Below are 15,911 nucleotides of genomic sequence, written 5' to 3'. Positions count from 1 at the left end.
ACTAACCCTCTTTGAATTCTAGAATGATATGTCAGTAAAGGCCAAATCACTACAACTGAAGCTCATAAAGACATACGATGAAACCACTTGAGAATCAACTGTCACTGATGCTGTCTTGACCTTTTGTAGTACCACTCTCATTTTGGGATTTAAATATACGTCTTCTCTTGTTGAAGATATACAATAAAACTAACTTCGAAATTATGGACCATGCGACGTCGCTATTTAGATCAATTAGGTAAACGAGTCCGTGATCTCGAATATTCATATCATATGGATGATCGGGTGACTATTACATAATCATATCACTAGGTCTTAATTACGCGTTTACGCGTATTAAGTCTTTTATTAATTATTGAAAGATAAACTGCAGAGTTTATCAACTGGGTAGTAGGCACTCGTGTTGTTATAAATCAACATATTTAAAGCAGTACTGGTTGCTTTGATAGTAGTAATTAGCTGAGCATCTCATGGGAATAGTTATTACATTCTCTACTGTGTATATCTAACCACAAAATCACATATAATGTCTTTTAAAACTATCTAACCATCCTGGAAATTAAATAATATGTTGTACCAAATAATCTGAAAGCAGCCATAAATGCAACAATCCATAAAATCACGGATAAAAAGATTCTTGACCTATCGGATTTTTGATCAGTGGCATTTGTCTCTTCAGTACCTTGTAATTGGTTGACACCACCAGTTTCTAACACCACTGCAATGATAATGAAATTTGTGGTGATCCATATCAAAACGACCATTGATCTAATGAAAGCATAATAATCTTTTTGATGCTCTTCTTCTTTATCTTTGCGTTGTTGTTCTTCTCTCTTAATTGATTCTTCTGTCACGGGTGGTTTAGGTTTAGCAACATGAGCTAAAATATCCATTTGCTTTTCATACAAGTTATTGATTTCAAATGTTGTTATTGGAGCATCAATATATTGGACTTTACCATCTTCAGTGATTTTAGCATCACCCAAAGCTGCAGCTGTTGCACCTTTGGTACCCCAACTGATATCATGTAAGTTACAAAAGGCATAAATATTCAAAACATTAACGTAAGAAGGACTTAATAGCAAATATTGAACAAATGATGTAAACATATGCATAGGTTTCAAATGAAGAAATGAAGCTAAAAAGTATAAGGCATAAGTTGAAAGAGTTGAAATAATCAAATCTCTAAATGTCTGATTTTGAAAGACAACTTTAGCCGTTATAGGACCCTCTTTTACAACTTCTTGAATAGCATTAACAGACATCACAATAGCAGCAGCAATCATGTATGCCATAAGAACTGCAAAGAAAATAATAATGACCAAATAAAACTTGGGTGTACCTTTAGGGGTATTACCAAACGATAAAACAAAAGTAGTAACCACTGATAAAAGGTAAAGCCATAAGAAAACCACTGATAAATATTTGCATGGCTTATATAAATCACCCAAACTTGTGGTTAAAATTCTGAAAACCAAAAAGAAAGAAGCCAGAGAGAACCATGAAATTAACAAAGATAAAAATTGGTAAAAGAATTCAATCATCAAGACAAATTTTCTACCAAATCCATGTGAACTAAAGAACAATTTGTGGAAATGAACAAGTGAATAAATAGCTGCAAAAAAAGAACCATTTAACCAACGTCTTCTTTGTGAAACAAAATCATGAACTTCTTCAGGAACATCAGTTTCAGCAGAAGCTGATCTGCAATATTTCAAGACCCAGGAACAATTTTGTTTAGCAACCAATTCGAAACATAAGATACGATCTTCAGCTAAGTACATATTTGCTTTGAAAACTCCCGCTTGTCTGTCGTGTAATGTTTCACCAGCAAAATATTTAGCTAAAGGACCATCACCATTTGGTTGATTTTTTAAAGCTGTATAACGATAAGCAGAGAACGCACCTGGTAAAACTGAAATGAAGCCAAACACTGATTCTGTTGGCTTATCTAAAATATTTGACATTTTATATTCAAAATTTTGAGCTGCAACTAATGGATTGATTAATTTTCTGTAATTCTTACCCAACATAGCTTTTATTTCACCACAAGTACCTGCAACATTAGGATCCTTATCAAACTCCTTCCAAAGATGATAAATGGAATCTTTAGAAGGTTGGGTACCTGCATCCAGTAGAATAACAACTTTTGGATCCAAAACTTCACCAAATGCTTGTAATGCCCATCTATGTGAATTAATTTTCTTCTTATTCTCTTCCTTTAAGCAGAAAACCAATTGAACAGGGACTGAAGCTGTGCATAACTTGACTGTATCTGATTCGATCGATCCAATACCGATCATTGAACTATATTCATAAATATGACTCACCACCTTTTTGTCATTCACAGCATTTCTGGCAAACCCTTCTTGATAAACACCCAAACCTGCTAACAAAGCTTGTGCTCTTTCATTTAGCTTTAAACGACCATCTGCGACGATACAAACGACAACTTTTTTCCAAGAATCTTGCCCCCAAGTAGACGACCTATTCCTACCCTCTAAATGTTTGATGTTATCAAATACACCTTTCAAAGTTCTTGCCAACAGGACATCATCTTCATTGTAAATAGTAATAACAACCATGATTTCAACTTCACGAACTTTTTTATAATAACGTTGTCTCAAATTGAATTGATCACCAACGAAATCTTTAGGATCACAGGTAGCTGCTTGATATCTCATAAATTTGAATTCTCGTGATTCATCCATTATTTTATTTTCATATCTTTCCAAGATTCTATCAGGTACAGGACAGTCCAAGACTAAATTACCATTTAGAAGACCAACTTCGATCTTTCTTCTTTGTGATTCTGGTGGTATTTCATACTCATCTGCTTCGCTTTCATCACCATATGAATATTCATCATCATATAGTTCCTTTTGGAAAGTATTCAACTCATAATTATCACCATGAACCGGACCCATACCAATTTCCATTTCTTCATCTTTACCATAACTGTCCTGCAATTCAATGTTTTCAACATAAGGATTGTTGTTCAAAGGTAGTTCCGACATGGAACCACTAGCCCCGTGATAATAAGTATCAGCTGAAGGATGTAAAGGTGTTTCATTTGGATTTGTTGGAAATGCATTGAAGGAAGCAGCAGAAACTGTTTCATTATTGTAAAAAGGATCAGAGTAACGTTGTTGATTTGGATCTGGTACTAAATCTTCCACGATATTGGGTATTGGTGGTGGATTTCTATCTAAAGGAGAATAAGCAGTTGTCTGTGGTTGTCCAGTAACTTGTGGATGGTAATAGTTGGAATTCCGCAAATTATCATAATGTTGGTATCTGTCATCTGAATGGTATGCTCCAGTGTATTCCGTATCATTATTCATATATTGGTTGTACTCATGGCCTGGTAATTGAGTGCTTCTTCTATGTGGTGATGTAGAGTCAGGTCTCACATGTGATGGTGGGACGGCTTGAAGTCTATCTGTGGATGAACTTCTTTCTTCATTGTAGTATTGTGTAGTTTGAAAGGGATCGGTATGTTGACTTTCATATTGTTCATAATATGGGTCGTGTTGATATCCACCATACGTACCGCTCTGCTGATTGTGCCTTGTGTTATCTCTGTAATTATTGTTGTGACTCATATTTGTTAGTCCTTTCTAAGCCCTTACAACCATCAACTTCAGCAAACTGGACCGATTTTTCAATCATTAGGAAGTGAATGTTTTATATCCAAAGATCTAAATATTCCTAAATGTTTTGATCTGACGCGCGCGTCTAAAAAAAGAATCAGTTCCGGACACACAATATGGTCGGAAATTGCACTTCGCCTTAAATAAATGGATGTTATGTTGAGGGCCCTTGAGGCTTCAACTCGCTTTTGTGTCATCTTTGTTTCAGGAACAGGCTACAGCCGATCTGAAAACTATTGAGTGTCACTTATAAGTTATTATACTACGGAAAAGGCTTCAATAGTCAAAAGCTATCAACCTCATATTTGACTCAATTACTTAGCCCTTACTTTAGTCACAAATGAAGGTCACAGAAACACAGAAACGACAAATTTAACATTATTACACCTATACAGTGATCTAAACATAAAGCTTTCAGAACCAACACCAATAGTCGTTATCTATCCACTTTATACCCTCAGCCGGAGTCTTATCATGTAGCCTAATTGCTGGTATCGTTGTACTGGTTTGGCTCCCATTTATTACAGCACCTGCAAAACTTTTCAAATATTCCAAAGCAGTATCATGGAAAGATTTATCTTCAGTTAAAGAAGAGTCCCATAAAAATACACCTTCCAAGCCATAATCTTGTGATTCTTTGATAGAGATTTGAATTAGCTTCTTGAAGTTTTCAATATTACCATTTTCAACAAATATTTTAGCAATCTTCAACTTGTTTTCATTCCACTCATGAACCCATAATATATGATCGTTAGATCCTTTCAATACAGCACCAAAACTATTCAATTCATAACCTGGATTCAGAGCAGCAGTGGTATAAGCATCTTTATCATTTATCCAGGTATATGTATCTGTATCTGGAATTAAAGCCACAACAGTTTCATTTTGTTCAATTTCTTTCCCCTTTCGAAGCAACAACTGTTTTAGGTATTCTTTTTGAACATCAATAAGTTTGTCGTAGCCCTCATAGCCCAGATACTCATACTTTGAATCATTTGTATCAATACTCACGCCTTCGCTTTTGATAAAATGAATTGGAATCACAAAACTTTTATAGCCAAATCTGGAGTAAAATTCACCAACTCCACTATATAAGTTTGTGAGTGCATCCTCACCCAATTGTTCATCAAGTATCTCACCAACCTTTGTCAAAAAAACATTAGCATACCCTTTCTTTCTATGCTCTGCGAATGTAAAGACCGAGCCAATTGTAGAAGAATTAACTTCTTTCAACACACCTGGATTTTTGCCATCAATTCTCCATGCTTTACGATTTAAAGTTTCAACATAACCAACAATATCATCAGTTTCATGTTTCTTTTCGATTGATAAATCTCTTAAAGCGTATCTATATAAACCTAGCGGTTCTGGTTTCCGATTTGCAACTTTTGATTTATCTTTCAAAGTACCTTCTTTTTCAGCAAATTGAACGTTTGATAATTTGTATCCCCATTGTTCTCCAATTCTCTGTGTGATGTATTGGATAGTTCTTGGATCATGAACCCTTTCCAGTATTGGTTGACTCTTTCTCTTCTGTTCTGATACTTCTGATGAGCTCATTATTTCAAAATAATTAATATAAATTAGTCAACGATAGAATATATATAACACCAGTGTATAAATGATCTTACAATTAACAAATCTGCGCGATCGCTACCCCTGATCCCATATTGCGTATGGGTTGTGATTTGTCATGGGCCGCGCGAACAATATTACATAATCCCCTACACCACAAGAATATTTTTTGAATAAACCATCTTGGCCCGGACTCAGTGAGTTTCTGTGTAATAACAAAACATAGATCAGAGAGATTAGTGTAGAACAAAAAAAAACAGGCTTGTTTGGAATTCAAACTGGGTATAAGGGGGCAATTTCCGGGGAAAATAGCAAAAAAGTTAAGAAATTGCCTCCTGCCAGAATTGAACTAGCGACCTTTGCATTACAAGTGCAACGCTCTACCACTAAGCTAAGGGGGCTTACTTGAAAATTTTAAGACATAGTTCACACTAACCTAGCCATCAAAATTTGACTTTCTTCAAATTGCGGCAGATCCGCTTGTAATTGAGCTCCATAACTCTAACACAAGCAATTTTAGGAGTTATAAAGTATAATTAGCCTTTAAAGAAATCCATATAGCAAGTTTAACAATTCTTAGAAGCTTTTGTTGTTCGGGTTTGATCTCCGGGTATATAGATATTACAGTCGAAGGCTCGTAGCACGAACACTTGAATGTCCTTACCATTTTCTTGAAAAATGCTTAATTATAATGCCAGCTATAATATATTGAGTTATTGACTGATTACTATCTGCTTCTGTATATCATCATTCAAGTAGGAACGGGCCATGCAACATCTCTTAAGTAGAAGGTTATAAGACATGTATTGTATCCTTCATGTAATTTATGTACTACGCATGTCGAATCTCTACATAAGTGCAATGCTTATAATTCTGACATAGTCTCTTAATATACATGTTTTATACGCTGCAATTATAATATCTTGGTTATAGTTTCCGTGATAAAGGAGCAGCTAAGAAAAGCAATGATCTTCTGTCTGCACTGATACTTATGTAGTGATATCTCCATACCAGGATGATTTATTTTATTTCCTGTTGTCTTTATTTCGCCTTTTTGGTTTCCTTTTGATTTGATGCGTTTTTATCATCAATCTTATCTTGAACCTCAGCGTCATCTTCACCAACTTGACCAAATTCGTTGATTCTTGAATAATCAACTCTATAAATCCAGGTTTGGTAAAGGTAAATCAAGAAAATAACATCATCTCTCAATGTAGCTAATCTATGAAGCCAAGGCATTTTAATAACAAATGCAAATAAATCATCAATAAAGGTGTTAACAAATTTATATGCCATGGCTTTCTTTGGTATATGGGCAACTGATTTCAATCGGTAATTAATATAAACAGATGGAACTAAAGTTAAGAAACCATATGTATAAACGAAACCAACTAATGTAGTAACAACAAATGAGTACCATGACTTGTGCTCCTTGTATAGTAATGAGTAAACAGCATAGGCTGATAATAATGGTACTGAGACCCAGTATAAGTATTTAAAAGCAATTGAATCGTATTCTTTAGTTTTTTCCTCTGTTTCAGTCAATTTATATTTATCGGAAATTTCGACAGATGGTATGGCACCATTCCATGACACCTCAAATTTCAAAACGGTGGTGATCTTCCAAGCTTCAACCAGTATACCCACTCCTTGTGATGCTAAGATCATAAATGAAGTGCCTTCACTGTTATCTAATAGATATAACAAGGTAATAATTTGCTGAACGACGTTCGCCACAATTGAGCGAACTGAAATGCCAACATTATCTTTCTTATTTCTCCAATGTGAAATATCATTTTTGAAAGCTAAAAACTCTAGTAATGAATGTAATAATGAGACAGCAATTGTTATTGCTAGTAAATATGGGTTTGTATCTAATAAAATCTTTTTTACTGCATCAATCTCTGAACCATCACTCAACCCACTACTGGCTGCGGCCAGTGGACTATCCTGTTGTTGCTTCAAGCCCTCACCAACCACTATCAAAGCTTGAATTTTCCAGAATCTAGTAAAATCAATATGTAAATTCAATTCTAATTCTTCGGTTGTTGAGTTTATTTCGTTCATATGGTCTTTTAACTGCCAGAACTTATTTTGGTATAATAATGGAAAGTATTGAGTAACCAAACCAGTTAAGTTATCCCGGCGATCCAACGGGTCCAATGGGAAAATATCAACTACTGAAGGTGGTAAATTTTGAGTATCGAGTAGACCTGGAAAGTTTGTTATTGCAATTGTAACATTTGGATGCCAATGTGATAATATTGGTTGCTCACCAGCATCTTCTTCTTGCTCTTCAGAAGCTTTATTGACATTTTCATCTAACTCTTCATCATTATTACCCACTAATTTGTGTAATTTGATTTCTTTCTTCTTTGGTAAATAGGTACTCAATTGAAATTGTTTGGATCCAATGACATCTAGATTATCATAAATTATATACGCGTATAGATATACGGACCCATTGTTCACTTTGATTGTATCTGAAATTGGAAATTTGAATGACTCTGTTACTGATTTAGCTTTTGATATCTCAATGTTATCCAGTTTAATCACTGGTTTATAATCACCTTGAACTCTTTGGAAATATGGATCTTCACTAACATAGAATTCATACGAGACAAGATCATCCTCTTTAGCAATTGGTGTCAAAAATCTTGGTGGTGAAAGTGAGTTTTCATATAACGCTTGTTCATATGTTTTGATTTCATGTTCTGTAACATTACCATCTTTGTCTTTAGTTGTAACTGTCATTGTGGAATTTTCAGGCTGTTCGAAATTAATAAATGATGAATTATCGATATTTGGATAGAATTTGTAATTCTGAAGAGCTGCTATGCTCTTATCCGCAATGGAATTAATACTTGATGAAACCCCTTCATCGTCTTTCTTTGGGGACGTCCATTGTAGAAATGCATTAACGGCTAAGTAAACCAACACGTAGTACTTAAGGTTAGCCAGAATACCACCACCACCAGCTTGTTGTTCCTCTGTTTGGGGTTGCTGAGTGCTCTCTGGCATGGTTTTATAGAGCTATCTGTATGGGTTGAAGAGACGTGAAATGGTTAGATCTTAAAGAACGTTGATAAACTTGTGTGGGAAAGTATAAATTAAAATAATTCGCGGTGAAATATTGTGTGGCTCGCCATTCTTTCAACAGCAGGTTAGAAATCATATTTAAAACCAAAACTGCTTCGTAGTAACAGTGAGATTTTATAAAATAGTTTTTTTTGTGTGTGATGATGATTTGGAATATATATTTACAGCTGAAATTGATCTTGAAGATAACTTTTAAAAAACTCGCTAGTGGTCGGTTGGGCTTGGACCTTGAAGTATAACATGTTTTAAAGTTTGAAGTCGCTCTTAAGCTGCTCAACAACCAAAGTGTTAAGCTTATGGGTGGATTTAGCTGACTTTGATGACGATTACTATTTTCCTAAAATGTTAAAATGCCATATGAATTGCTAAATAAATATATAAGAACTAAACATGATGAATAATGAAACAAGAACACAATGGCATAAATATCATGACGAAAACTGAAAAAAACTAGTTTCGTATACACATGGATATATACTAAATCATATAATGAATATTGATCAATATAACATCATGTGTACACTGTATATTAATATAAATAATTTTGGGTAATAATAATGAATAAATTAATTATCAATCATCAATATTGATTTAGCAAATGGCCTTGTTAATAAAATAAATATTGTAATCAAACCTGGATGGTTCTATTATCATCCTTCTTATCATCATCGGATGTAGATAATGCATCATTACTTTTAGATAACTCAGACGTAGCTGTACCTGTACCACCATTTTGTATACTAGCACTTTGAAATGGGACTGAGCTAACTGGTAAATATTGATCATTAGATGAGCTTTGTGAATAGTTGGTATCTGGGTTATTCAAAATTGACGAAACTTTCATATTTTGTTGGTTCAAAGGTGGTAATGTTGGTGAACTGCGGTCAAAATTATGCTGATGTGGTGGAAGTGTTGGAGATGGGCGCCTTATTAATGCTTCCCCTGTGTTATTTTGATGTGGTGGTGATGCTCTTGGAAATCCACTATTGATGATTGATAAAGGTTGTTGTTGAGCTGGTGTTTGTTCAAAATTTGGATGTAGTGGTTGTTCAGGTTGTTGATTATTAGATCCAAATCTTTTTGCAAACATTGATGTGAAATCCACAGCTGGAGGATAAGAATTTGATGTTGGTATTTTTGATGATGGTGGTGAAAATGTATGATCATGATTGTGAGGTGGTGTAATGTTACTAGCATTATTATTTATTGGTAACATTCTTATTGGTGGCAATTTTATATTCTGATCATCATTTAGGTTTGAATCGGATGGATTAAACGAAGGAGGTTGATTTAAAATAGGTTGCTGAACTTGTTGTGGGATTGATACTGGTGATTTTGATTGTGAATCTAATTTTGATTTTTTGGTTGTTGTATGAGAAATTTCATATTCACCAGTATGAGGATTTCTTTTTCTTCTTTTAATAACACCTCTTTTCATCTTTATAGGTCTATGTAATCCATGTAATTTGTAATATAAACCACATGCATTACAGATTGTATCACCGTTATCATCTCTTCTCCAAAGTGGCGTCACAGTGGTACCACAATTTGTACAAGCAATAGCAACATTTTCCAATTGTTCTGAACCCATAACATTTGATGATGGTATAGTATTTGATTGAGGTGAATCTGGAGACCTTATTTGGTCAGATTTAGAACCATTAATTAATGAATCTTTTGATAAACTTTCAACATTTACTTCACCCTCACTTGGACTATCTTCTTTTTTAATGTTTGGATTTGATATTATAATTCTATTATTAAAAGCTGGACACCCTTTACATCCAACAGCACCACCAGTCCCATTACAACGACCATCACCTTTACATGTACCAGAATGTGAATCATTTTGACCCACTGTGACAACATGAGGTGGTCTCTTCAAGTTTATTGGACGATGAGAATTGTTTGCACGATAATAGAGACCACAAGCATTACATATCAATGAACCATCAGGTGCTCTTCTCCATAATGGAGTCTTTGTAGTTGAACAATTTGAACAAATTTGTGCAGTTGATTGAGTATTTGGTGAAGTAACAGCACAGATGTTGGGAGGTGATGAACTTTGATTATTTGGATCTGTAGTTGACATGCTATATGAAATGAATTTTGAATTTGAAATGTGTGAACTCAACTTTAATGAAAGTTGAATGTAAATGATTGAAAGTTGTTTGTTTTTCGAAAGAAAACTTTTCTGTCTCGATGATCTGTGCTAATTAAACTTTTTTTCAATGATCTTGCAAAAGAAGATAGAATTTATGATGTATAAGTTATTATCTATGTGACAATTCCAGCTATGTGTGGGAGTGATGCTATTATAACTCTGTCTGAACTAACAACTGATGAATGAAATATGCTAGTATGATAGAAATGATTGTGATATTACCAGGGATAAAACTTTTCACACGGTGATTATTCTACTATCCTTGAGCTCACTTTCGTTTTACAAACTTCACGTATCCCAATCCAACTCCCATATCAAAATAGCTTATACAAAATGTGTTTATGTAATCATGTGCGTGGCACGAAGATAAACTCCAATCGCGCATTTCTTTTTGCTCATCTGATCGTCAGCCAATCACAGCGAACTCAATTCTAAGCAAAAATTATTTCTCATACAAATTTTTTTGTGCCAGAAATCGCGAATTCCCTTTTTAGATGAAAAATTCAAAAACCCGTTTCTTTCAACTGTGGACAATTGCAATTTTTTGCTACGTAAATGATTAATCCGTAATCCGTACTTGTACTAAAATTGTGAATCTCGATTCTGGAACAGTCACTAATTTGTAAGTTGTAAGTTGGTAAGTTATAACTAAAATATTCCTCTGTAGTATATATAGGGCTGAAGACTGAAGTTTTGAAAGCTTGTCGGAACTAATGTGTTGAACGCGTACTATGTCGCTACGTGCTACCTGTATGCATTTCTGGAAATGACTATATATAGATAAAAATTACACCCTTGTATATATTATGGTCTTATAATTGTACTTTTTAAGACCTGTTAAGCGGTCTTAACTGGTTGATTTTGCGATATCATATATGTACAGCTTTTGTTAAGAGTTAAGAGTCGATCAATGAACTAGCTGTTTGTCGTTCGAGATCAAAATTCCCATAGTTAATCCCCAGGTTTTAAGAAAACACCCAAAAATTACAAATCTACGCCATATCATTCGTTCAAATTTATGCTAAGATCGCCCATGTGAGGTACCTCTGTTAAATTTTAACCGTTAGTTGTGTACTGATTATACATAATTCATCCCAAAATTATGATCGATCTCTATTATTCAAGATTCAATCTACTAACAAACTTGTTTTAGGGGTGTTAAAATTTGCTTTCCACCCAATAATTATCAATCAGAGCTCCGTGAATGGTCAAATATTATGCCTAAGTGTAGGATGACAGTTAACGATCGAACTGCAGTAGCGCTGTTAATGTCAAAAGAGATGGCTGATACGTCCAACGCCCATGACTGATAATATTAACCATTAACTATCTACTTGTGTACCATGAAGTTCTGATCATATTCATGAATTGGCCGCGCCCATTTAAACCGTGGCGTTAATTATAATCATGTACTACACTAGTTCCCGTTACTGATCATGTTATAATTCAAAAATATATAACTACTTAACGTAGTTATATATATTAGCTCTAGTTATATGCTATATACTTCTACGTTGTTAATGAGGGAATATGTGTATATCTTGGATGTAGCTTTCAGCTTAGCAATAACATGAATCGTGATGATAGTTGTATAGCTATTAGCTGCCATAGTACATCAGAATATTTTTTTCTCTTTATATGTGCAGTGTTCAAATTTCACTGTGTAGTGCGCAGATTATTGAAAATTTGATGACGCTTTAATTTGTAATAGTGTCTAGATTCTAGAATCTAGATTGTTGTACCGACGTTTGGCCGTTTGTATAAACGAAGTATATTTATACGTCGGTATAATTCATGATCGGATAGCTTTAATTTAATCGATCCGATTAAGAATTCAACCGTGTGCAGTTTTATATAATATGTGCGTTAGCGCCTTAAACCGAAAATTAGATCTTGTTTCTAAATTCTTATTAATGGATATTTAGCTGATGCATATTTAAATCATAGTCAATATTATGAATGAATTAACATTGTCGTACAAGCATTGAAGCAGGTGGTGGTTCTGGAGCCTAAATTATTAAAGACTGAACTATATCACGTCGACGATGATCTAGCTGACTACTAATCATGTTCGTTGATCCTGTTCAGAATTAAGAGTAGAACTACAATGTCGACATTAGCCAATCCATCAATAAATTAAAAGATGTCGTACTATGTATTACCATAAGTTAGTGTAAAAAAATATCTATTTTTTTAACGATTGTCTATCATAAATGGTGAATGCGATCTGTGAAGATGCAATCAAGATGTAAAACTATACGAATATATCCTTCATTATTATGATCTTCAAAGCTTGTGGTTGGGTGAGATGAGATCTATAAAACAATGATGGCCAATGTTGTAATATTTGTGAATTACTAGTTTGTCAAATGACCTCAGTCTTCAGTCAAATCAATCAGTTCCTCGTGTTCATCGGTTGGTTTAGAAGAATTGGTAGCTGACTCCTCGCTTAATTTTGTACCAGAATCATCATCAGAATCCAAAATTATTATCTCGTTATCATCTTCTTTTCCATTCATCTTGGTAGAAATGGGTTTAGGTGGCAGTTTTGGGCTTGATTTGGAAGTTATAATCTGATTGGACTTAAGTTTCTCTATATGTCTTCTCTTTAGTTTTGGGTTCGCATTATCATTGTTCTCATTTTCACTTTCATTGTCATTATCACTATCAATAACAATAATATCCAATTCATCATCTTGTGGTAAATCACCTTTCACAGCATCATGGCACCATTTATTATCCTCATATCTTTTAATAGCAGCTTGCCTTACTAGATCTTTTAATTCTTGTTGTGTTTTAGGTTTACCATTATTATCATCACCACCAAGCTTTTGAACAGATCCAACGTATTTGATGTCCAACCTTTTCAATCTTGCATCTCTAATATTAGATGGATTATTTCCTCCGAGCTGTTTACCCAAACCTGCAAATGGATCTTGTTCAAATACTGGACCACCTTTAATCATTATAATTTCTTGTTTGTTGGTCAACTCGTCTAACAATTTATAGAATTTAGCATCATGAGGACCATGTTTATTGTGAGTTAATTCATGAAGCATAGTACCAATCAGTTCATTCATTGGTAAAAAAACATTCTCATTGAAAGGTGGCCTTAATCTTATAAAAATTTTATAACCTGCATTCATATTCATACCTAATAAATTATCAGTTTTTGGAAAAAATTCACATAAATTTTTCACTGTAAAGCCATATTCTTTCATTATGGGTGTAACTAAGTTTGCAATTTCATATAGGATATTCAAAGCATCCTGCTGACGTGGTTTTCTTTTCAAAGCTGCTATATTGTGGATATTTTTGTTGAACAATTTTGGTATAGTAATTTCTGGTGGTGGCGCTTTTCGTGAGAACCTCCCTTTCACAACCATTTCTGAGTTAATGTACTTCAAATGTCATATACTGTTCATGTGGTATTGGATGGCTTTTAAGTGCTTCTGTTGTATGAATCTCAAAGCTAAAGCAATTATTCAACTAATTTATCAAAATGATCTTGAGTATATAAGGTTTTCATTTATTTTGATTTTTTTTTTTTTCATAAATTGATTTGGGAAGAGTCGCGTCTTACGCGAATTTAGTCTTTACCAAAGATATTACGGTACAATTAAGCTACAATCTGAAATTATATTAAATCAAAATCAAAGAATCATATTATTCGCTTTTATAAGACCAGCTCAAACTTCTAAATTTACTTCTAAACTTGTTCTATTGGACGTTTAACATCACCAAGCTCAATGTTATTGGAACTCAAATTAGAGTTAGATGAAGCACCTTGTTGACCATTGAAATATTCAACGTGGGATACATCAGAAATGTCACTAGTAATAGATGGATCAGACCATTCCCTCATTTCATAACAATCTAATCCCATTTCTTCAGCTTCTTCTGAAACTCTCATCTTCAATCCTGGAATTAAGTTGATAATAAAACATAAAGCATATGTCATCAAAGCAGTCCAAACAATGATGGCAACTGATCCAGCCAGTTGATAACCCATTTGTTTCCAATGATGAAAGATCCAACCACCTTCACTTTCTGTGACTCCATCAGTTGCTGCGATATTTGGTGATGCAAAGAGACCGTTGAAAATTGAACCCATGAAACCACCAATAGCATGAATAACAAAACTATGTGTTGTATCATCAATTTGTAACCAAATGTTAAGGTCGTATAATGATCTGCAAACAATTGCTGTGACAATTGAACCTACTGCAACAGCCCATGGTGCTAGCTCAGCACATGTTGGAGTAATCAAGACTAAACCAACAATTGTACCTTCAGATGCAGCTAATAAAGACCATTTTTTATTGATGGCATAATCCATAAAAGTATAAGTTCCCATAGCAAAACCAACAGCTAATTGGGTATTTGTCAATATGTATAAGGTCTTTGGTGTTGTGACTGTTGTTAATGTACCACTGTTGAAAAATAACCATGGAATGTAAATCATAACGGCACCAATGAAAGATAGTATTGGTGAATAAGGTTTATATTTTGGAGGTTTTCCATCAATCCAACCTTTTCTTTTACCCAAGAAGAATGAATAAACTAAAGATGCTGTACCAGAACTGATATGAACTGGACCACCACCAGCAAAATCTAATGAACCTAATTTATACAACCAACCGTTTGTTGACCAAGTCCAATAAGCAAATGGACAATAACATAAGGTACACCATAAGAATCCTAATACTAATGAAGGTAATAATCTACCTCTTTCAGCAATAGCACCTGTGAAAATTTGAACAGTACAAACAGCAAAAATAGCATTAAATGTGAAAGTAATAATAGCAGGAACAGTACCACCTTCTGAGAGTGGACCAACACTGATGTTTTGAAGAGCACCATAAGTAAAGTTACCAATAATAACACTGGATGATGTATTTGAACATGCTAATGAGAAACCAAAAAGGAAAAATTGAACTGTTATAATACCAGTATTCAAAAAAGATTGTAATAACATTGTTGTGAAATTTTTTCCACGAAGCATCCCACCATAGAATAAACCAATACCAGGTGTGATTAAAAGGATCATTATTGTTGCAACTGCTGCATATGCCATATCAGCAGGAACCAACGATGCCACTTGCTCATCATAATTCTCAATAGCTCGCTTGGTTAGTGTTGACATTGTGATAGGATATTAAGCAGGACCTATGAGCAAATTTGCTTGACTCAAAACATTTCAAGGGTTCAATTGATCAAATGCAAGTCCATCTTCGTCTTTAAATATGTTCTCGGCTTTTAAAATTGGTTTATCAAAGTTTATAGATAACAAATCTTTGAGATCAATGTTGCACCTGTTATGCGAAAACTCCAAGAATTTTATACCATACAGTGTGTTTATTTAGTCATATATACACATGTATACTGTGAAGAAAACACCTGAAGTTCTGAACTATGAC

At 34.1% G+C, this 15,911-nt stretch overlaps 6 protein-coding genes across 6 annotated transcripts; all 6 read right to left on the bottom strand.

Moving 5' to 3' along the window:
- Window positions 1-539: 539 nt before the first annotated feature.
- CHS1 (chitin synthase I) lies at window positions 540-3,605 on the bottom strand (the record flags this gene model as incomplete). Its single annotated transcript, XM_011274134.1, has 1 exon — window positions 540-3,605. One exon carries the CDS (start codon window positions 3,603-3,605, stop codon window positions 540-542), a length of 3,066 nt encoding a protein of 1,021 aa, XP_011272436.1.
- Window positions 3,606-4,067: 462 nt separating this feature from the next.
- BN7_5279 (uncharacterized protein) lies at window positions 4,068-5,213 on the bottom strand (the record flags this gene model as incomplete). The annotated part of the gene is made up of 1 exon (XM_011274133.1): window positions 4,068-5,213. The coding sequence occupies one exon, from the start codon at window positions 5,211-5,213 to the stop codon at window positions 4,068-4,070; it is 1,146 nt and encodes a 381-aa protein (XP_011272435.1).
- Window positions 5,214-6,269: 1,056 nt separating this feature from the next.
- Window positions 6,270-8,249, bottom strand: BN7_5278 (CLPTM1 family protein; the record flags this gene model as incomplete). Its single annotated transcript, XM_011274132.1, has 1 exon — window positions 6,270-8,249. The coding sequence occupies one exon, from the start codon at window positions 8,247-8,249 to the stop codon at window positions 6,270-6,272; it is 1,980 nt and encodes a 659-aa protein (XP_011272434.1).
- A 706-nt stretch (window positions 8,250-8,955) lies between these two features.
- Window positions 8,956-10,419, bottom strand: BN7_5277 (Zinc finger protein; the record flags this gene model as incomplete). Its single annotated transcript, XM_011274131.1, has 1 exon — window positions 8,956-10,419. One exon carries the CDS (start codon window positions 10,417-10,419, stop codon window positions 8,956-8,958), a length of 1,464 nt encoding a protein of 487 aa, XP_011272433.1.
- Window positions 10,420-12,866: 2,447 nt separating this feature from the next.
- On the bottom strand, window positions 12,867-13,877 carry WSS1 (metalloendopeptidase WSS1; the record flags this gene model as incomplete). Its single annotated transcript, XM_011274130.1, has 1 exon — window positions 12,867-13,877. One exon carries the CDS (start codon window positions 13,875-13,877, stop codon window positions 12,867-12,869), a length of 1,011 nt encoding a protein of 336 aa, XP_011272432.1.
- A 323-nt stretch (window positions 13,878-14,200) lies between these two features.
- On the bottom strand, window positions 14,201-15,637 carry BN7_5275 (Ammonium transporter 1 member 2 2; the record flags this gene model as incomplete). The annotated part of the gene is made up of 1 exon (XM_011274129.1): window positions 14,201-15,637. One exon carries the CDS (start codon window positions 15,635-15,637, stop codon window positions 14,201-14,203), a length of 1,437 nt encoding a protein of 478 aa, XP_011272431.1.
- Between the last annotated feature and the right edge of the window lie 274 nt (window positions 15,638-15,911).

The sequence above is a fragment of the Wickerhamomyces ciferrii genome, contig 00207 (assembly GCF_000313485.1).
Source record: "Wickerhamomyces ciferrii WGS project CAIF00000000 data, strain NRRL Y-1031 F-60-10, contig 00207, whole genome shotgun sequence".
In the NCBI taxonomy this organism is placed as follows: Eukaryota; Fungi; Ascomycota; class Saccharomycetes; order Phaffomycetales; family Wickerhamomycetaceae; genus Hansenula; species Hansenula ciferrii.
Note: the sequence above shows the minus strand (reverse complement) of the source record. Positions and strands in the feature narration are given on the sequence as shown.